This window comes from Semicossyphus pulcher, unplaced genomic scaffold (assembly GCF_022749685.1).
Source record: "Semicossyphus pulcher isolate SPU_LCO1_2020_fin unplaced genomic scaffold, fSemPul1.0.p SCAF_1, whole genome shotgun sequence".
Lineage (NCBI taxonomy): Eukaryota > Metazoa > Chordata > Actinopteri > Labriformes > Labridae > Semicossyphus > Semicossyphus pulcher.
In genome coordinates this window covers 18,265,024-18,287,330 of record NW_027211603.1, presented here as the reverse complement: position 1 = coordinate 18,287,330, position 22,307 = coordinate 18,265,024, and the positions used below count along the sequence as shown (strand labels likewise).

The window sequence follows — 22,307 nt, the reverse complement described above, 5'->3', positions numbered from 1 at the left end:
GAGCAGAGGAGCAAACGTGAAGGAGGGAGCAACACACATAAAAGGTCATTTAGCCGAGAAGGAAGGAGGGAGAGCGACAGAGACAAAGGACAATGTAGAAACAGCGGCTTAATGCTTCTCCAACTACACGTCTGCCTCCCCTGGGCCTTTCAAACAGAAGACAGCTGAGGTCGCTGACACTCGCATAAAAGCCGTCCAGCACTGGGGAAAACAGAGCTTTATACTCGTGTCATATTCATCCAACATTTGTACATCCGTGTAGACTTACAGGTATACAAGTCCAGAGGTAGCATCATAAAATACACAGGGGCAGTGCAAGATATTTAATTCTCTGTTCTGGCGCCAGCTTTGTTAAGATACACTCAACCTCTCGTCCTGGTTTGTACTTTGTCCCGTAAAGTTAGTGCACTTGGCAAATAAAATGATTTTGACAGATTCTGCCTCGCTTGGATAGCAGCCATTAGCAAAAGCTTATAAATTACTAATGGTGAAAACAGCTGTATAGCATGGGAATTTTCAAAACTCGAGTACGCGCACAGCCCCGAAGAAAGAAAACAAAAAAAAAGACGTGTTAGTTTTAGAGCTGCAAATTAGTTTATAGGTGTAGTGTTACCCGCAGAAGACCTGGGGAGAGGAAATACCCCGCCCCCTCCTCCATCCCAAAGAGTAAACTGAGATACACCGGAGGCAGTTTCAAAGACAAGCACAACATTTGGAATCTGGAGCAGTGCCTATCCTGCAACGTGTGGTAAGTGTGGTGTTGCTGCTGGAGGGGGTGAAAAATAAAACTGAGCGGACCACCGGTCGTCATCACACAACAGTTTAATCCCGGGTCCAGTTCTTTACGCTGGAGTGCTCCTCACCTACCAGCAACATAAAACAGCCTCATTGAAAGCCCCGCGTAGCAGTAAAACATGACGCCCCGAGATGGAGCCAAGATAGAGAGTGTTGATGTGAGGTAGTGAAGCGCCGCGCTGCCTCTGAGTGCGGCTTCAAAGGGGATCAGTTTTCACACATGAAATAAAGATCTCAGATAATCATATAGCATAGCAAAGCTGACGCGAGACAGTCCCTTTTATGGAGGGAGGGGAGATGAGGCCAATTTTCATACAACACCTTCAGACTGATAGCCATGGCAAAATAATGTCCGTGTTTCTCTCTAGCCAAACAAGAGATGATCGAGCTCATCCTCACATGACGCATCGAGGTAGTTTGTTGAATTCACTCCAGGAGAACAGATGCTTTTGTCTTCCTAAAATGTGTTTACAACAAACCGAACAAATGCATTAAAGCGATCTCATGAGCAGTCTGCAGCGCCAACAGGAAGTCATATCGGCTGTGTTTTACAATGCAATTTTATGCCTCTGATAAGACATGCCATACAGAGGGCACAGACTGTAAATCTTTTGATGTTGAGCCCTTCAACACATTCACTATCTTGTGGATGCTTTCAATCAGAAGCAGCTTACGGTACATTTTGTGCACACGTTTTATCTATCAGGGAATATACAGCTGTTCTGTCTTTTTCTGTCCATTCCTCTGCCTCTCTCAAACCTTACGTTGACTGCACAACAAGCTGCATAACGTCTTGTAATGAGTTAGTCCTCTTCTGACTCGAGAGGACGAACGTGTAATTTGACAGCTCAGAGGGAGCATCAAAGACAAGACACCTTCACCCCAGACTCCGCGGCCCCATGCCTGACACCCCTCAGTCACGGCACACCCACTTCTCTTCCTGCAACCCGGGAAGGAAATTATAGCCACAGAGTCAGGATCCATCACCAGGCAGGTTGGAGGAAGCTGCTCTATGATTAAAGCGTGCATGGTCAGCAACACCAAGAGCGGAGGGGCTCGGGGAGTGCAGCACATGCCAGAGGGGCTTACCGTGTTAACTCTAGTTCACGACACAGGTCATGCAGAGATTGTCCACACACACAAACACAAGCGTCAGTGAGGATGAGGAGAGGCTGTTTGTATGGAGGAGGTGTGGTTGAGTCGAGTCAGCTTTAAGCTATATATTAAGTTAAATTATACTGTATGTCTGTGTAAATTAACTCTCTGACATTTCTGGATGAAAGGTTGCAAAGACACGTGTCTGTATGGTGTGCGAGCGTGTGTGTGTGTGTGTGTGTACATTCATGTGTTATGTGTGAGTTTTTGCACACATGCTGTTTGCTCTCTGAATTTATTCCGCCATAAGTGCCGTGATTGGATGCTTTCCTTTTGTAGAGCGATAGTGCGTGCAGCCAGCGCTCATTTCTCCACGTCAGATTTACATTGCAAACACTGCCGGTCACATTACCTCACCCACATCAAAGGGCTGCCTCCTGAAAGGCTCAGTGGAATATTAGCAGAGATTTACAGCCCTCATCTCAACGCTTCAGAAACATGCTGATCTGAAGTAATCTCCCTCCCCCTCTCCCTTTCCGTGTTTTATGTGTGAAGTTGGCCAACACTTTAATGACCCATTTACAAAACTTTTACACCTGCAAAGATAAGCTTTTACAACTCAGCCAGCCCCTTGGGCAGTAAAGCTTACCTTTTACTCAAGGTAACAGCCTTTATTAGCTTTTGAAAAATATATAACCACAGCAGTTTACGTTTATCACACTGTTTATCAAAGCTTTATCTCACTGGAGAGGAGGAGACAGAGAGGATACAAGGTGTCTAGATCAAGAGTCTAACTGCATTATTGCCCCTGCAGCAAGTTAAGGCACTCATCAAGTACTTTTATTTTCGAGAATGACAGATCCAACGCACCTCAGCACAGGTAGTTTGTCTTTTTAAAGTAATAATCTCAAAGATTTTCATGTAAATAAATATCTGTTAAGTCACTATCTATCACCGAATGAGGTAACACAACAGTGATTATTACTATGGACGGGGCGTCTGTGGCGACATTCGCGGACAAAATCCCAAGCACCGCCCAGTAAGTGACGCGTTTTCCATCACCCAGCAGTGGTTGGTCTGCCAGAGAGGGTAGGCGGAGCTAAGAGGCTGCTTTTCCAGTCTCTGCAAGTGTTGCGAGTAAACAGTAATCTACTATGGCTGAACAAACAAAGAAAAGGTCGACGGCTACAGATACAACTTCACAAATAAGTGAAAATCCAAAGAAAAAGAAACAAACTCGACGCTCAGATGAAGCAAACAGTCTAAAAAGGAAAGCGACCGTCAGCGAGCAAAATCAAGAGGTACACCTGCAGCCAACCGTGGACGACACACATGCAACACTGTCTGGATATCTGGAAAGTGTGCTCCCGCAATTACCGTTTACCGCCATAAGTTGCCGCCAAAGAGAACGAAACTGAGATCTTCGAGGTTATAACTTTAAACAAACAATTTCAAGAAAAAGAAAAAAAGAAAAGTTGACACCACCGCTGATGATGAGTTGCACAGACATTACTGTAATCTTCAGGATATATGAGACCAGAACTACTTTTACTTTAGGTTAATTATTGTCATCTTCTGCTGAGTTGGCTGCAGCTGAACTTGGAGGCAAAAGTGCTCACAGACAGCAAGTCACACACAAACACATTAAGGCAACGTGAGCAGAGAGCAAAAGCCACTTCTGTTTTTATCCTAATGCTTCCCCGGGAGTCGGAGAGTTAACAGGGAATCTGAGCTCGAGGTGAATCCTTAAAACACATTCTGCAGCAGCCAATGAACTCCACTTTGGGACCTTGCATTCCCCAGAGGAAGCTATGGTTTGGACGGGAATGGAGACAGCCTGTCGCTTGGCCTTGATTTACAGGTGGTCTCCTCCTGCCAAGAGTAACAAATCACAACATTATGGCCCTCTGAGTTCAGAGTGACGTTCAGGTTTAAAGAATGAGAGAAGAGAGCAGTGGAAGAAGAGAAGGACACCTCATCTCACCCTTCATGAAGGAAATTGGTTCACATTTGGACTTTTAACCTTCTTGGCAAAAAGAGCCGAGCAGTCCCGCTGAGGTGACATGGGCTAACAGAGTGCGTGCATGTGTGTGTCAATCATTATTTACGGCAACGGGCTGGAAACATGTCTGCTTCCATGTGTGTTGTGTTCAACAGTGAGTGTGCTCCACTGCGTCTAGAGGATCTTGGTAGTAAGTCAAAGCTCTCTTTGAGGAGAGACGGTCCTTCGGTCGTCTGGGTGGCTTCAGACGCCAGTCTCAAGTGCTGTAAAGTGTGGCAGGAACATGGTTTTAGTCAGGAAGTCTACCTAGAGGGCAGCAAGTCAGTGACAGCCACTTCAACCTTTAACCACAGACGAATGAGAAGAAACACTCGAGTAACTCGTCATGGCAGCAGCTGTAGCTTCAGGATCTATGCTGAGACCACTGATCCTTGATGTTTCCACAGTTGATTTTTAAACAAGTTTTAAATATTCACAAGATTAAATTAAGTTTTTGGTTACTTGAAACCTCAAAGAGAAGATTGTAGTCTTAAGCCCTTTTCCCACTGGACAAAAAACCTGCTAACACCTGGCTTATTTACTTAATAGGAAAGGCGACAATCGGCATTCAGACCCGAGTCACATGACTGCAGTAGACTCGGGTTATTATCACCTCGGCTCCGGCAAAGATGGGAACACAAAACCCAGGCTGGCACGTTAATCTCCTTGTTTCGGGCGTGTTTGTGACGTCAGACGGTGATGCAGCAAGGAAGAGACCGAAAGGAGTATACTTCACTGGCAATGGGAAAAGAGACAATCGGCAATGATTAGCGGGTCTTCCCAGGTCTAAAAAACCTACATCAACGCGCTAACTTTGGTGGAAAAGGGGTATTGCATAAACCTCCAATGTTGCTATGTTTTTAATAAAGGGCATCTCCATTGAGAATCAAAGTTGTCTCATTAATGTGTTTCTTATCATTCAATCCAGCCAAGAATAAAAACTGGAATGCACAAAACAGATGGATATTGCTTCCTGATCTTCTTAGCTAGTTTCTAAGCAGTCATTGTGAGTGCAGCTCTGAATAAGATCCGGACACTCTGCACAGTGAAAGAGAAGCAAACTGTGGGAGAGGAGAGGTCATAAAAGACCGTTATAATCACAGCGCTACAACTCTTCCAAATGACAGTTGTCAGTAACTTCTACAACTACTAGCCAACCTTTTTTCCACTAAAAGTGTTGCTGTAATCAGAAGCGTACCTACATGTGCTGGGTGGCACTTCTGAAAACCTCTGATGTGTGCATGTTGAGCAGATGGGACCGACCTCAACACCAAGGTGGCCATTCTTCCTCTTTGACTATGCACACATGCGGTATATCCATACACTCACACCCTCACACACACACACAGACACACGCACAGCATGTTTGGAGCAGACATCCTGCCAGCCACAAGCCACTACCTCTAAACATCCCTCACATCTGACCTTTTAACTATGGATCTACAATCTCTGTAATTACAGAGACTTTTTCAACTTTGCTAGTAAACATAGCAGCAGAAATAGACACTTCAACTACTATATACAAGCACGCTGGTGCCAGGGACAGGTTTCTATTCATAGCTGACTGGAATTGGTGGCTCGTGTCACTGCTCACCATAATGAAGTCGCAGCAGAGGAAGTTACAAGCAGAATTTACAAGCAATGCTTATAAACACATGAACAAGAGTGCACATAAGAAATACAATATTTTTCCCTCTTTTTTTCATGTGAACTCTTTCATATAAACTCACTAGCAATGCTTATACTACCATTGACAAGAGTGCACATAAAACTACACACACACACACATCATCCGTTAACATTAAACCAACAAAAATAACTACAAAAATAAATACCAGCGGAGGGAGGGATGGATCATTTTAACATTATGTGACTCATATGAGCCTCTGAAAATTTGCTAAATATAAAGATGACCAAACGGAGAGGACCTTTTTTAGCTGACACACAAAGAGCACTTAAAAAACAAGCCAAGCTGAAGCAAACTCCAAAAGACTTTTTATCAAGGATGCTGCGCAAACTTGGGACAGAGATTGCGTGAGGGATATGTCTGTTTGACGGACAAGGTGAATGCACCTTTGGCGAGTATATGGTTGATCCACGTCATTGAGAGTATGGCGGGTGAGGTTCTGGCACCTGTGGAGCATTAACCCACCAGGGGAGGACAGCTTTCCTTTCAGCAGGGCCGCTCCTCTGTTTAGCTTTCCTTCCACCAAAAACATCCCCTAACAGACAATCCAGACCTCCTCCAGCCCTGGCGCCACAGGAAGAGCCGGAGAGCCCTGGAACCTCTGTCTGTGGGAGGCACAATGCTCTCCCAAATCTGTTTACCTAAATCCACTTCCTCCATTCCCTCTACCTCAGGTGGCCTTCGAGCCCTGGTCACAAAAGGTCTCAAACACAAGGAGGATAAATACAACAGCAGGGCTCATGGAGGCTGGGGAGTCCAGCACTGGTGTTTCCCTGCGACCAGTTTGTAAGAAAAACAAGTGGAAGGGAATCACGCTGGGACTCGCGTCTGTTAGCAGTGATAAATGGATTCACATATTAGAGTAAACAAACGGGTAATGTGTGCATGTGCGTGTGCTTCTGGTACGTAATTGTGCGTGCACGATCCTATGAGTGCAGACTCTCATGAGGGATTGATTTTATGCAGATGTTGAGCTAGTCCTATTTGAGAGCCACTTCGAGTGCTCAGTCAAATTATTCAGCACTTACTGCACAGGCCAGAGCACAACCCGCAGGGGAACCTGATAAACAAACAACAGAGAATTATTCAGGGTTTAAACACTTAAACACCCACTTCAGCACAGCCTTTTAAGTGGGTGATTAAAATGGGCACTGCGCTCCCTCAAAAAGCTCAGAGGAGCCCAGCGCCACCACAGGAGCCCGAGTCACCTCTAGTTTCTCACACACACACACAGACGGCCTGTCAATCCCGAACCAATAACAGGCATGTCTTACATTCACAACTGTTTATTACATTTTAGAGCATAAACACCACATTTTATTATCATATATAATAATGATATATGCATCTTTTATGTAGACTTATAACTAATGCTGTGATGATGAAAATGTATACTTGAAATGCTGCATCTTTTCTCAAAATAAACCTTAATCTATCAAAGGAATTATAAATATACATGCCAAGCTGTAAAGTCTTTGATCTGCCATACTGGCTGCATGAAACTATGTTATCCATCCAATAGCGTATTTGACAATAAGCGCCCTCCTTTCCTTTTTAATATTTCAAGTCAGAAGTGGAAAGCTTCACTTTCCCCATGCTTTTCAAAATGCATTAGCATGTCTAAGGCATACACACACATCAAAAGGTTGAAGATATGTAAGCATCAAAGATGATGGTGTCAGTTAAATGAATTCTGGATTTAGATGGATTATCTCCTCGGAGCATCAAAGTATTTATGCTATTTATTGGGCACGTGCTTCTCAAATGCAAGCGGAGGCTTCTTCCTAGTTCTGAAACAAAGGAAAACTAAACAGCAACACATCCTCAAAAACCAGACTACTTCTTCTTCTTCTTACCATTGTGAAATAAATAGCACCCTCAAGTGTGGAACCCAACCCCCCAGCCTAAATGTAACCGTGAAGAGGGTGTTGAGAGACACTTTGATCAACAGCTATCCGATGCTCCAAACTGAGCATATATTTTGGGGAAACAAAGCAAAATCTCAGCTGCTAATCCCCTGAGATTTAGAGCACATTCCCCCAGAAGCCTTTGATCTCTGGAGTGCATCCGTACAGCTGACTCCAGACATACTGCACACACGCACATGCACATGCGTGAACGGATTTGCACACATGAGAGCTATTTCACTCACACTGTTAGGATGCAGAGTACATGGTATGATTACAGTAGATCATTACTTTTACAATCTTTTGGTACTTTGACTAAACTGATTTGGTTGTGCACGTCTTATTTAAAAGAGGAATATGTGATGCACACAGCGATGGAGAAAAGATGCTTTAGCACAAAACAAGTGAGAGGTGGATGAAGCGGATAGAATATCTACATGCCACTAGAGGTTTACCTTACTCTGTCACGGAAATCCGTTTAAGAAAACACCATTCATAGCAACCTAAAGGTATCCGCTCTGCTTTGTCACACGGGAGAAATTCCTCCAGGTTTTAGTAATCTATGTGACATACGATGCCGGATGTGACATTAAAGCCACCTGCACGTCCAGAACCTCCCAGTCCCCCAGCTACGTTGACGTCAGCCCAAGACTTCCACCACATCTTCTCATGGGAAAATTGAAAAAAAATTCACAGAGCCCCTCTATGGCCAGGTGCTACCCCTCCTCCCCAAAGGCTGGGGCTTTTCTTCTCTTTAGAGTGTGGCTCCAAACTTTTCTCTCAGCCTCTTCAAAGAGCAACAACAGGCCCTCGGTCCCTTGGGAGCACAGAGGGGGTAGAGCCCGGTGGGAGAGGGGCATACGTCACACAGCACGCACAAGAGGCCAGCCGGTGGGAAAAGAAAACGCACAGGGAGAGGACAGAAAGAAGGAGAGAGAGAGAGAGAGAGGGAGGAAGAGGAGTCTGCATTTGAAAGGTGCTTTCAGCTTCTAGACAAGGGCCCTCGCTTTGTGAAAACGACAAGGAGAGAAAAAGCAAAACAGCAGAAGCGAAAGACGATGGGGGCGCGAAACCTGCCATGTCTTTTATCACACTTGGAGGCAGAGGGAATGCATTTAAAAGCTTTAGGCCTACTTCCAAAAAAACCTTTCTACTTTCAAAACCTAAAAAAAAAAAAAAAATCAAAGCGATGGCAACCAACTGCGAGACAAGGGGGTTGGGGGCAGACGTTTGACTGTGATTCACTTTTTTTAGTTGCACTCTGTCGTCAGATGTACCTTCACTTTCTGTCTACGATTCAATACAAGTTGATGGCAGCTCAGTTTGGAAAAATATATAAAGCTCTGAAGCTGCACGAACAGCGGCTTGGGTAGACTGGAGGTTTGCTTTTACTACACATAGGACAGGGCCTCGCAGCGGAGGAGGAGCCATCAGTGTCACTACAAACACACCCCTGCATGGCCCACTTCAAACGCAGTCTCATTTCATCAGCCGCAACCACCACAGGGCCACAGGGTAAACGCAAGAAACAGATGGAGGCTAGAGGGTGGAGAGGAGGAGAGGGGGAGGGGGACGTTAAGGAGTAATTGAATGAGGAATAACAGTTTCAACAGATTCTTTGTTAAATAATAGACTTTTCTTTCAACTGAGGCCAAAAGAAGCAACCTAATAAACTTCCAAGTCTGAAGTCGTGAAAACCGTCCGCCTCATCAGGGTCTATGTCACTGGCGTGACTCTACAGGGTGCGCATAACATATCAAGTTTACGGGAGGGTGTAGACACCATGCTGTACACGGGGGACAAAGTGTGCCAAGACTCACATGACCTGGATCTCATGTGTTGAGAAGCACAGATCCACCTGCCCAAACCGCTCACTCACTGTCAAGCTCAGACAAACCCTGCGTCTGACTGCAGAGCTCGTGAATGAGTGAAGAAGAGCCCGCATGGAAACTTAAATTAAACCTTCAAGTGCGTCTTTACGCCTGCATCTATCCGTGCACACCCGCCACAATTACTTTTTAAAACCATGAAAGAAGACAAACTGCAAAGGTGAGCAGCTCTTCTTAACAGTGAGTTGAAGGAGACCTGCTTTGTTCCGACAGGGAATATGGTTTGGAAAAAAAATCAGATCAAAAGAATTCCAGGCGAGGACTCCCTACTGTTGACACCCGACCCACATTCTCCTGGACCCTGGTTCAGCTGGGAGGGGGGCTCAAAGAACAGCGACTATAAATAACTTTCTCACCAGGTATTCTTTACAATAAAGACAGCTTTTAAAGCCAACAGAGTTGACTCCCATTCTTTCACCAAAGAGTTGTTATATCTAAAAAGCACGTCAGGGTCGAGCTATTAAGTGTTTCTCATGGAGCATTAAGACTCCTTTACACGTGAAGCATGAGATACATTTACTTTACAGAAGGTGATTCATTTTGAAGAATATATCAAGATATAAAATCATTTTTATCATTCATAACATTAGACATAATATCCACTAATGCTCTGGAAACATTAATACCTTTGTGTAGCGCTTTTACAATAAAGTCTGTGATGTAGCCAGATATGCATCCTGGGTCCCTGACACATTAAAATCTGGAGTTCACAGTGAACTTAGCAGCAACACGTCCCAGGCAGTATTTTTCAAGTGTGTCTGTGCACCAACACATGTAGCAGCAAAGGCCGGGAAACTGTCTCAATGTGTGATCTGTCATCCAGCAGAGGCAATCGTTTGTTATCGTCAGCTGATAAAACAACAATCTCAGCCCACAGTACAAAAGCAATGGGATCCTTCCATGTTAACAAATAGGCTCATTTCCTGCATGAGCAGTAATGATTACCGTTTATAAATTATAAAGTAAACCTCACTGAAGATCTTCAGTTCCTTGTATTGTCGAAACTCCAGTGATTTGCTTGTGATTGTTTAAGCCATGAAGCTGTGGTGACATTAAACAAAGCTGAAATGGGATGTTGGTTCAAGCATATCTGCGGGCTAGGATAACTGTCGAATGATGGGCACGCTCCACAAGATTGTGCACCAACGCGTCGATTTATGTCGGTGATGACACCGATGATGTCATAAAGAAAAACTGTTTTCGCCAGCGGGCCACATTTTTTCCCCAGCTGAGTCAAAGGAATAAAAAGTAGCATATTTACATTTTAAGGGAGTCATAACACTTTTAAATGTTCCAATAGTTTCTGAAAAAATGTAACTATATTTACAAAAAATTGTAAATTCTTGATATATGTTGTTACACTACAATTTGTCTTGCACAAATTTTTCAGAGGACTCCGTCGACACATTCGAATGATCCTGACATCAAATCCAGAAAACTACCCACAGCTACAGAAAGACTTCTTTAGCCCAGGCCACTGATGTTTACGCACACATTTCATGATCCCTGTTGTCCATGACTAATGATGTAAATGAATAAAATATTTGTTTACGTGTAGATTTGAGTGGAAACAGACACAAAATCTAACATTTAAAGTCCACCTTTTATGAAGACAAGAACTAAAAACATTTGAGAAGTTTTGATGTTAAAGTTCAAAGCTACTCTTTGCTACTCAAAACAAAACAGAATTGGCATGCATGTATGTTTAGACTCAACACTCAAATCCTCAACACCAGAGTCTCATTGTGTTCATGTTGACATTTGAATGTAGTAATGTCTTAAGCGCCGGTTGAGTGAATTATTTTTTCTGCCCTCTTGCTTTAAAACTTCTCAAAACTGTGACACTTAAAATAATGCAGCAAGAAGCAAACAAACGATTAAAACATTACATTTTAAAGATGTTGTATTCACTTTATAATCACAAAACAAAAGGGTGAGGTAACCAAATAAATATTGATGATGGAAAACACCTTACTTCTTTTATTCAGTTTCCCTCTGAGCTCAAAAAGCCATTAGGCACCAAGACTTGAATTATTTATACAAACTGAGCTCCACTAACTGCAAATTTTTCAAGAAAAAAAAAACGATTTCAGCGGGTGTTTCTGTTCCATACTGAGCCAAAAACTTCACACACTACTGTTGTTAGAAAAAGCACATGAATACTTCCAGGAACAGAGTAAGGAATATTTGTTTTTTGTGGTAATAATGTATGGTAATTGCATGTTAATAGTGTGGTTTTAAATCCTTAAATTGCCCGAAGCGTATAAACCCCACTGAACACATAAGCAGCCATGTAAGTGGAGCGTAGACATGCTCTAGAAAATAAGCATTGTTTCAGGAGTTTCTCACAAAAAACAATCCCCCCCAAAAAAATGACCCGGAGAACCAGAGCCTGCAGCGGGTTGGATCCTGTTACTATATGAAGGGGTTTATTGCAGCTTTGGGCTCATATCAGGATTAGCAACTCTGACACCATGTGGGTGCAACATGTTAAGTCAGTCCAAACCTCCGAACACTCGACCACACTCGACCGCTCTCACGTCACATCAGAACAACATATTCATGAAAGGACCAGCACCTCTCTCTTCACTAACGCACCATGCAACACCATGGCTTTAAAAACAGCCTCCTGCACAAGACAAAACAATGGTGGACTTTAGACCTGACTTAGGCGGCAATGGGTACATATTTCAGTTGCCTAAGACTTTCATAAGTTTGATGTTTGTCTTCTCCTGACCAGCATGCCAAGAAATCTTCATAACGTCTCAACAATCCAACCCATATGTGCTGTTGTGTTTAGCCTACAAGGATATACGTTTAAATGCACGGTATATGATGTTTTATTGTCATAAAAAGTAACTGAGAGAGAAAGTGAAAAAACGATTGACATTTTATTTGACATTGCAGCCACTCACTGATAATAATAGTTAATTTTTCAAGACACTGAACCACAAAAGAAATCATCAAGTATGTTACAAAGGAAATGTATGCCACCCGGCATCACAATAAAATATTTCACTAGGTGCTCTATTGTGTTCAGATGCAAGCGATCCTGAATTCTGCTGCATTCAATAGGTAGATGCATTTCAGCTCAAAGTGTCTGGATTGTGGGTGGAGGAACTGATTTTTCTTTTGTCTTGATGGGCTCCAATTCCTCAAACATGCTGCCTTTGAGGGAGGCATCGCTAACCAAAGAGGCTTAAAGCTCCTCTGAAGCAATTCCAAAGGATATTTTCCTCTCTTGACAACAACAGCACTGTGTTTACAGCAATGCCAAAATACAAAACAAGCATGACCTCCAACATTTCTCCCCAGCCTTTTACAATCCACACTTGTCACCAGACTGTCACAATGCAATGCTTTCAACTCAGGCTTGATCTATTGTTACCTAAAAAAGACACCCTCAGATCAGTGCCTAGGACTATACCAACATTTGTTCCCTACATGGGTGGATGACAGGAGAGTTACAATCCAACGTTTTATTTTTTCACAGTAAAACACAAAACAGAATACAAAGGTATAACTGTAGCACACACAAACCGGGGTGATCTGCGGTTCACTGCAAGTGTGCCAGCTTGCGTTTTTGCAGTTGGGTGTTTCAGTGTATGAAGGATTGGCAGACTGTAAGATATTTCAGTGACTTAAATAAGTAACATTTAACTCAGCATGTGTAGCCAACAAACCTACCCTCGCCATTAGAGTGAAAAGTTTGTCTTCTAACAGAGCTTTCAGAAAGTTTTCAAAGACTTTGAGCGCATTTAATTAAAAAGCCGTGATGTAAATCTAATGGGGAAAAGGTTGAAAGCCCACCACAAAACCTCGTCTTCATTCCGTAAGAGGACCATTTGACCAATATTTCTAATACGCCTCTTCCCCGCGTGGACAGCGTCGTACTCACCCGTGCAGTCAAACCGCAGTTGTTCTTGTGGTGACAGTCCGGTTGCTCGAGGCGAGAGCTCGTGCAGTAGTATTTCTGCTTCACGAGCCAGTCGTCGATTCCCTTTCTCGCCAAACAGGCATTGACTACAAAACTGTCGCCTGTGATAGAAAAAACGCATTATTAGCATCTATAAACTTCATTTTCTCGCGCTACACTCATGTTTTCGAGAAGCGGTCCATCTTCAAAGAGTCGGACTCTGCGCTCTCATGCTGCTTTAATGAGCTCAGTCTGGAAATTGTTCTAGTGTTCACAAACTGACCGAAATATGAGACTTTATCAGATGTAAACAATAGTAAAATAGGCGCGCTTACCTTCTGGGCTCTCCCTCGGTTTACAAATAGCGGCTTGAGAGAAAGAAAGTCAGAAGACAATGAATACTGTTACTCGAAAGTATCGCAGCACCACAAGAAGAGCTATTGCTGTGATTTTTGTCAGAAATAAGAAACCTTACCATGTTTCGAGTGCAGTTTACCCATTTCTATGCATCGAGTTTGTGTTGAAAACCATCAGAAGAATATAATCCAAAGGTAAAAAGAAACTGGCTACGATATCCAGACAGAAGAGCGTCCGTGGAGACCGAGAGCAGACTGCGCTCAGGAGGCTACAGGACCGTATGACTGGAGAGCCACGGCAGCCTTTGATCCAGAGCGCCGCCGCCGAAAAGACACACATAGGACGTCGGAACACTTCCTGCCATAACTTTCAAAATAAAATACTTAAACCATGAGAAACTTAGGATTTGCAAAATAATGATGTGAATACTTAAATGCTGTCAAGATTAGACGATTTGTCGACAGAAGGAAAATGTATAAACAACATTTAGATAATGCATTAGTCGTTTGTAATATTGCAAACAAAAACCTCACACTTTGCTGGAGCTTTTCAGTTTTTAACTGATTGTTGGACAAAAGAAGCAATTTGAAAATGTCTCTCTGAGTTCTGGGAAACTTTGAATAGCAGTTCACAATTGTCCATGTGATTTAAGAATCAATAATGAAAATGATGGTTTAGTTAGTTGCAGACATTGTATTCTTGAAATCAGTAATCTGTTCACAGTAGCCGGTCTGGATAAAGAAAAAACCCGAACCCATTTACATTTGTATGAAACTTTTATTATGATAAGTAAAGTGACAATTTCCGGTGTTAGATGATTTTTCTGACAGGCTTGACACAGCTCGTTTAGCTTCCCCCTCCTCCTGTCTGACTTCAAAGCACCGAAGAGGCGTCAAGAAAACCTTACTTTTAACCGTCGAAAGATCAGGATTTACACCTCACCCCCAGACTGCAAGCATGGCAGTACTGTCAGTTGTTCCCGTGCATGAGGTCTGGGGGCTCCACGTGTTCCTGCTGCAGGGTTCTAAGTTAGCAGGTTAACTGGGACCAACCGCCTTTAGCTCAACTAAGTCAAAATCACACCATGTAGTTAGTAACTTTTTATTTGAGAGCCGGTTAAACTCACTCAAAACATCACAGGAACTTACAAGTAAGTTGTAAACAGTTCGTCTTAGTGGAGAAGAACTCACTATTTATCTATCATTAGCCCCATAACACACCTACACCTTACAGGCACTAGCATGAGCTTCAGGATCTTTACCATTAGGCCTATTTATAATAAACAAAGTTAATATGGCATGCCAGCATACAATTAAATGACTGTTTTGGGCCAATCTTGACCTATTAAACTGTTTATTTTAGCAATATACCAAAACCTTTTCCAATAGGATTCCTGGGGGCGAAAGAAGTAGCCTATCATATTGGATTCTCCAGTCAGTGTCTGTCTGTGTGTGTGGAGTCTTTGACATGAGAATAAGGTTTAGAAATCACAGTCTTATTGGACTGAGGCAGCAGATGAAAGCAAGCTAAGATTCTTTTGAAGTCTGCAATTATATAACAAAAGACAGAAGCCGCTGTGCCATGTGTCATGCCAGGCTCCATGTGACAGCAATACATAGACACACCATGGAAAAAGTATTTGTAAAGGCTCAGAGATTCTTACCCCATTAGCTATCAATGAGGGGTCCAAAAAATAATCAAGTCTAAACAATTTGCATGTTTTTTTCAAGGAAATGCAGTAAGAAACAATAGTGCACCATTTTCCAGAAGGTCTTTGCTTCATTTTCATAAAGAGTCGACATTTTTTCAAATCTCAAATAGTCCAACCAATAACTCGAGAATAATAAACGAAGGGTCCTTGATGCACTCCAAGCAGGGTTTACAGTATAAAAGCATTACAGAGCAACAAAGAAGTGCATCTTCAAAAACAGTACACTTAATTATATTAAGTAATTCACTTAGCAAAAAAATCCCAGTAAAAAGTTTTCTGAGGGCTGTTGGCAGGTTTGCAGTAGCTACTGCTTAAAAGGTAGTGGTTTTTGTGTTATCAAACAAGTTGAAGAAAGTGTGCCATGTTTTACCCGAGCTGGATGTCTAATTTTAGAGAAAACTCTCTCATCATTTCTGTGTCATGGTGATTTTTTTCCTCTTAATTCTAAAAATGGCAGATAAACATCTTAGGTGAGGCTTTTTAACAGTTGTGAAAGCAAGTGGATGAGCTGAATTGTTGCTTTATTAGCAAAATATGTATCTTTTTTCATTCATCATTTTTGTAAAGGGCTGGTTTTTCAGTCATGTGTGGTATAGTACATTTTATAGTACTTTTGTTTTGGTATACCAGTTCCTGTGCTGTATTCATGGCATAACAACCACTGAAGCAACTGGAAAGTAAAGCACAGCCTCTGTCAGATTTCAATCGCTGAAAACACCATGCAACATGGACAGATGCACTGTGCATAAACCAGCTGTATTGTGCTTCTAATATGCCCTGAAATGACTTTGCTTACATTCTTTTATTGATTTTGTATTACAGAATAATTATGAAACTACCATTTGCATTGTTGCGGTTTTGAGAAGACACGTGGCAGTTAGTGCGCAGTGTAGATATGGAGCCTGTCCACACGTACGCCATAGGCTATGCAACTCCTTAACTGTACATCGCTTGAGCTTTCATGGAGGGCAGCAAGTGTAGGAATTTAGCACACTAACTTCCTGAGTTACAAATTCCTGCAGCAAACATCCAAAGTAGATGTGCTAATCTAACCGAGTTTGGACGATTTCTGCGGAAGTCAAGATCAAAAATGTAATCTGACCCCAATTTTCTGGGAGGGTTTTTCATGTCTTTAGGGATGTGACTGTACACCGGACACATGTCTTTAATGCAGCCTTCCAGATGCATTTTTCTACTAAACAGTGGTTTCCGCATCCTGACTCTATCATCACATGTTGTACCGAGAGGAATCAGGCTCCCCTTTGAACTAGTTTGCCACAGACACACAGATGAGCTTGTTATTATAGCAACTCGCCCGAATTTGCTGGGAAAGAAGGCCTGTCCCTGTGACACACTTCCTGTCCTTTGAAGAGGCCAACGGAGAGATGGCTTTGCAGGCCTTATTTCCAAGCTTCGCCTTTGATGCCTGCGAGAGAGGAGGTGGCGGGGGTGTAAAGCCAAATTTCCATCCCATTGGCGTGAACCCCCAAACCTCCAATCAATCCCCGTTATCATGGGATGAAGTTATTTTAGCGTGACACATCATCAAATCAGAGAATAAATTAAGTCAATATTTGACTCTTATTGCTGCATTTGTCAAATCCAGTGGAAATCCGTCTCCTGATGTCTATTGTGTTTCTTCTTTTATGGTGCGAAAGCTTCCTAGAACAAAAGCAGAATTCTTTAGGCACCTGCCTGATTGATGTAGGTATTTATTGACCTGGGGGAGCTCCCGCCTTGGTGGCCAACTCTAGCTCATTCCACCATAAAAATGGCATCCTCCTTGGAAACAGGCATAATGGGGGGCATTCAGACGGCCAGATTCAGGGGGATCTAATGGTTTGTCTGTGTTTATGTCCTTGTAACAATGTTAGGGGCCTGATGCCTGGAGAGCCGACCGGAGGGAATGCTGCCTGGTGGTGAGGAGGGGGATGTGTAGCATATAGAGGGAGAGAAGAGCAGCTGCTGGGCGCTTAAAGCTCAAACATGTGACTGTTGCCTTTATCTTGAGGAACAAAAGGGCATAGATGTTGTAAAGGGCAGAAGACAATCGTGACTGAAGTACAGTGTTGATTCCTGCAGTGGCGGTGACTCAGCCCATTGTGGTGGCCCAGCGTGTGATGTGTCAGGGGAAGGGTCTGTCGGGAGGAAAAGACAGCCTGGCATGCGTTTGCCATTCTGCACCGCAAGCAATAATATAACCTGCGTTCACAATTATCCCTTATGCAACGTGCCCACTTTTAATTAACTGTTTTAGTTGCTAAGTGGAGTCAAATTAATTTGCAAACGGCTAAAATGTATTTATACAGACTGGCAGGTGGCAGCGCCTTCCGCCATTTGAGCCACAAAAGACCATTAACATACTCATTTCATATGATGGTGTAGAATCCAAAGTTATGTTTTCACACATATAAGGCACAAAGGATGTAGTTTAAATTTTACCTTTGAATTTTTTATCAAAATAATTTTTTTCATAAGTTAACCACTGGGTTTTGTACGTGTACTCAAATTTAATATACTTTTAATATACTATATTCGCACAAAAATTAATTTAGCTCAAGGTGTTGAGAATACAAATATATAGGAGTTGAAAATAAATCTTTTGAGTGGAACTTTCCAGGATTCATTTTAGTGATATTGACGATCTAGTATTTTACATTATAAGCATGTTGTGTAAAATCCTCACCCCTCTTAAAAATTCCCTCTTATCTTAAAACAGGAACTCATTACGCGGCCTCAAGCCAACTGACATTTAGTTTTTGCGAGCTGTGTCTACAGTAAAACTGAACGGAGCTTGTGATGTGAGGTAAATAAACACAGCACACTTGTTCAGACTTTCAGGCACCCATCTGAATGACTAGTCATTTTCTAATGTCAAAACTCTCCAAATTTAGGCCTGTATAATCAATACTTTCTGCTTCTGTACCTCTCTTTACTATCTGCTTTCAGCACTGGCTGCCTTTTTGAAGCGGTGGGGGTGTAGCCCCATCCAGAACGAGGACACAATTAGTGTATTCAGCCGAAAACAGTGGGGTTCCCCCTTTGATGTGAGGATCAAATGAAGGAGCTGTGTGTTTTTGTCCAAAATGACAGGCTTGCCAGGTTTACTAATGGGTAGCTAATAGAAAGAGAGGTTTATGATGCTCATTAATTACACAGTCTGTCATGTGTTGGAAGGGTAGAATAGAGGAGATAGAGGAAAAGAAAAAGAGAGTGGGGTGCAGCAGAGGAAGCAAAGGAAAGAGAGTGGGGGTGGTGGTAAAAAGAGGGATGGGTTTACTCTGAAAAGGGGAAATTGGAAATGAGGGGAGTAAAAGAGCAAGGGCAAGGAGAAGATCTCCTAAGAGATGCGCAAAAAACCTGACTTGATAGAAAGCGAGAGAGAAAAGAAGAAGAAGAGAAAGAAAGGAACAGGGGGAGATAAAATAATCCTTTCCCAAGATAAGAGCAGCCACCAAGACAGGAGCTTCAAAGAGCAGGAGACACTCTCATGGGAGCATGCCATAAACCTTTTCCTCATCTTCAGAGGAAAATTCCGTCCCTGATCCAAACACGCCCAAGATCTCAGCACCCACCGCTCTGCAGGTGTCCGAGGCCTGGTGACTCCTGGGGAGGCGTGCACACTTCCAAGCGGCGCCGCTGCTTTGAACCGCTTGGAACCATGTCGAGTGGCGATGGTGATCTGCACATAAGGTGCAAATGTGAATAGTTAATGAAGAGAGAAGAAAAGAAATCAGAGCCTGTCACTCCCACCACAGGGAAGACCAGTGATCTCTGCTATCAGCTTCAACCAGCACAACTCCTATGAACCCTCTGTAGATGCAGTTTGTCATTTCAAGCTGAGCCATGAACAAAGCCCTTGCCAACAGTAGCCTATCCTTTGTGACAGTGTGACTTGTGGGATGTTGCTAGTGGATGTATCCATGAGTTTAGGGTAAATGAGGTTGTCATTAACGCTGAGCCCGTCCAGTGACCTGTGAGAGACCAGGCTGCTCTGGTCCCCATAGGGCCGGGCACCAGAGGGGCCACTCAGCCAGACAAGGTTTATTTAGCTAAGCTCTGAGTCTCCCACACATAGAGGCCCGCACTGCCATGGAATTCATTATCCTGGGCCGTTAACGGGCCACTGGTGTTTTGAATAGTTTCTGCATGCTTTGAAATTGCACTCTCTGCTTGGGTTCAATCGCGGAAGCCAAGATCAAGTTGCACCGAGTGTTATATCATCTTCAGGGCATTCGGCTTGAGACGTGAGGCTGAGGTCCAAACGGGAAAACAATGGCAGGCTAATACCTAAATATTTAGCAGCACTTTCTCCAGCAAAGAGGCCTGTTTCAGAATAACATGGCTATAGCCGGGCGCAGTGAGCTCTTCGCGGCTCTTGTTGCAGGATGGCTTCCTGTCCACAAGCCTGTGACCTTTCCCCTACAGATCCACAGGAAAACACGCAGGGATATTTCTCTTTTGGAGGAACATTTCTCTGCAGATAGATCACATTCCTTTTCCTACAGGATTAAATTGGGGATGATTTTCGTAATCAGATTTGCTTTTAAACAGGTAACAGTTAGTCCCTTGTTGCAAAAACATTTTTCTGATTGTGAAATGAAGGTAGTTCAGGGGGATGCCATCAAAGTCAAGTATCCCAGTCATATCGCCAGTTATTATGGCGTATCCATTGGCAAAAGGTGTGAATGGTTTAACATTGGCCCTCTGTTTAGTCACCTGACGCACTGTCATAGAGCCACCATTTTTAAATATCCCATTGAGTACAATTAGGGGTGCACGATATTGGATTTTTTGCCGATATGCCGATATTTTCCAACTCATTTAGCCGATTACCAATACCGATACCGATATTTTTTTCCCCCACACCTAATTGCAGAGATCATCAACTCTCTTCTGTATTTGAATTAGCGTACAGTATAATGGTGATACTCTTATCACATTTGTTACAACGGTTGGAGTGACGGATCTTGAGATGGTTAATCAAGTTTGTAGTGTTGAAAGACTTTGAAGCTGAGCAGTCATTGCAAATAGCAGTTTTGCTATCTATTTCGGACACTTTGAAAAACTTCCACACCACGGACATTTTGGCTTCTAACTCTCTCATGCTGCAGGTAGACACACGTGAGGTCATCACGCTGCGCCGCGCAGGTCTTCTTCGCGCAGGGGACATTGCGCCGAGGTCGGGCATTTAATCAAGTATGCAGCAGCCCATTATTTTATCGGTCAATTATATCGGCGGATATCGGCATGTTTTTTAAGCCGATATCGGCCGATACCGATAACATGCCGATAATATCGTGCATCCCTAAGTACAATGGAGACAAAATTAATTCAAGTTGGTCACTTTGTATCCATTAGATATCATATCGAGCTGCCTATGTGGTCAAAACTATGACCATCCAGTTACAACCCCTACAAAGTCGGGTGGGAACACAAAACAGATCTAGGGTTAAGTAGCCTACATGTAGGCACAAGTTAAATGGACTGTACTTATATAGCGCTTTTCTAGTCTTTGCAACCACTCAAAGCTGCTTTTACACTACATATCACATTCACCCATTCACACACTGATGGCAGAGGCTGCTAAGTAAAGTGCCCAACTGTCAATCAGATATCACATTCATGCCACCGGGAGCAATTTGGGGTTCAGTGTCTTGCCCAAGGACACTTCGACATGTAGCCTGACGGAGCTGGGGATCGAACCTCCGACCTTCCGATTGAAAGACGACCGACTCTACCACTGGGCCACAGCCGCCCCAGTTAGGTGTGGCTTTCAAGGAACTACAGAAAAATGTTTAATGGAAACATGGCTTTGGTGGAACATGTACGGAGGAAACTTTGGGGCTTGCTGGCAAATAAGACATGTTAAGGCAACAGGCCAGGGACATTCAGAGGACGCCTTGGAGATACATGCAATTTAGAATGAGTCAAGGTGGATTGGTGTTCAACAATATACACTCTTGTGTATTTCACAAATTAAAAGAAGTAAATGGTCGAGGACTTCCTTCATGAATGGACGTAGAACTTCACATCGCACTTGCCCAACAAGAACAAAGTGATACACTGAGAGGTGATCTTGCTCAACTTAAAGAGACATCGTATGAAGTTCCTTTTGTGTAGAACTATTTCAAAGAGCATTTCACAACACACTGTTTTGACATTGTTCTTTTTATGTGTTTACTTAAAAAACAACAACTTGTAAAGCGTATCATTTAACCAGACAAAAGCTACAGAGTGCTGTCAGCAGAAGCAGGCATGCCTCAAGCAGCATTGTAAAGCAAGTACTTAAAATAATTTTTCCACAACAATAAAACATTTCTGCGTTGGCTCAGAGCCACCCCCACAGACTTCTGCCTGTAGCTGCTTGGCAAGAAAGCAGCAAGATTTTAGAAGAAAAGCAATAAAAGCAACACTAATTCTTTATTGGCTGGTTTTTGCTTCCATAAAATGCTTCGACGGCCGTACGTTACAATGAAGAAGTAAATTATAAAGCATATTGATACGTTTTATAGCACTTTTTCTAGCACAAGCCAAACATGTCTAAGTGCCAGCCTACACACTTGAGCACGGTCCAACTGTAATGACCGAACAAAGCTAGATTTCAAGTTACGGTCTCTACGCAGGATTCTTTGTTTCAAAACAACTTTCATGGTTTGATCGTTTACATTATGAGATTCATTCAGGCTTCTTTTTCTATTTTATCCACCATGTGGATCCAATACTGGAAAGAGTGTTTGCACCTCTAGGACGATGATATAAAAGGTGGATCAAAATGAAGGACCAACTGACACACCATCCCCAGAGCCCTGCGGTCAGCATGGTTCCATTTCTATGTATTTGCTGACATTTATGATTCAAAGTTTCAAATCTGTCTCAGTCTCGGGCTCTGTTGCATTTGTAGCCTCT

At 43.0% G+C, this 22,307-nt stretch overlaps 1 protein-coding gene across 1 annotated transcript in view; it reads right to left on the bottom strand.

The window, feature by feature from the left end:
- nkd1 (NKD inhibitor of WNT signaling pathway 1) overlaps nucleotides 1–13,919 on the bottom strand; it is a 31,157-nt gene extending 17,238 nt beyond the window's left edge. Inside the window, exons 1-3 of the mRNA XM_069658641.1 lie at nucleotides 13,806–13,919; nucleotides 13,666–13,698; nucleotides 13,313–13,452 (exon numbers count right to left, since the gene is read on the bottom strand). Of these exons, the coding sequence (XP_069514742.1) occupies nucleotides 13,313–13,452; nucleotides 13,666–13,698; nucleotides 13,806–13,830 (198 nt within the window). The 5' untranslated portion in view covers nucleotides 13,831–13,919. The remainder of the gene's footprint in view (nucleotides 1–13,312; nucleotides 13,453–13,665; nucleotides 13,699–13,805) is intronic.
- Nucleotides 13,920–22,307: the final 8,388 nt, after the last annotated feature.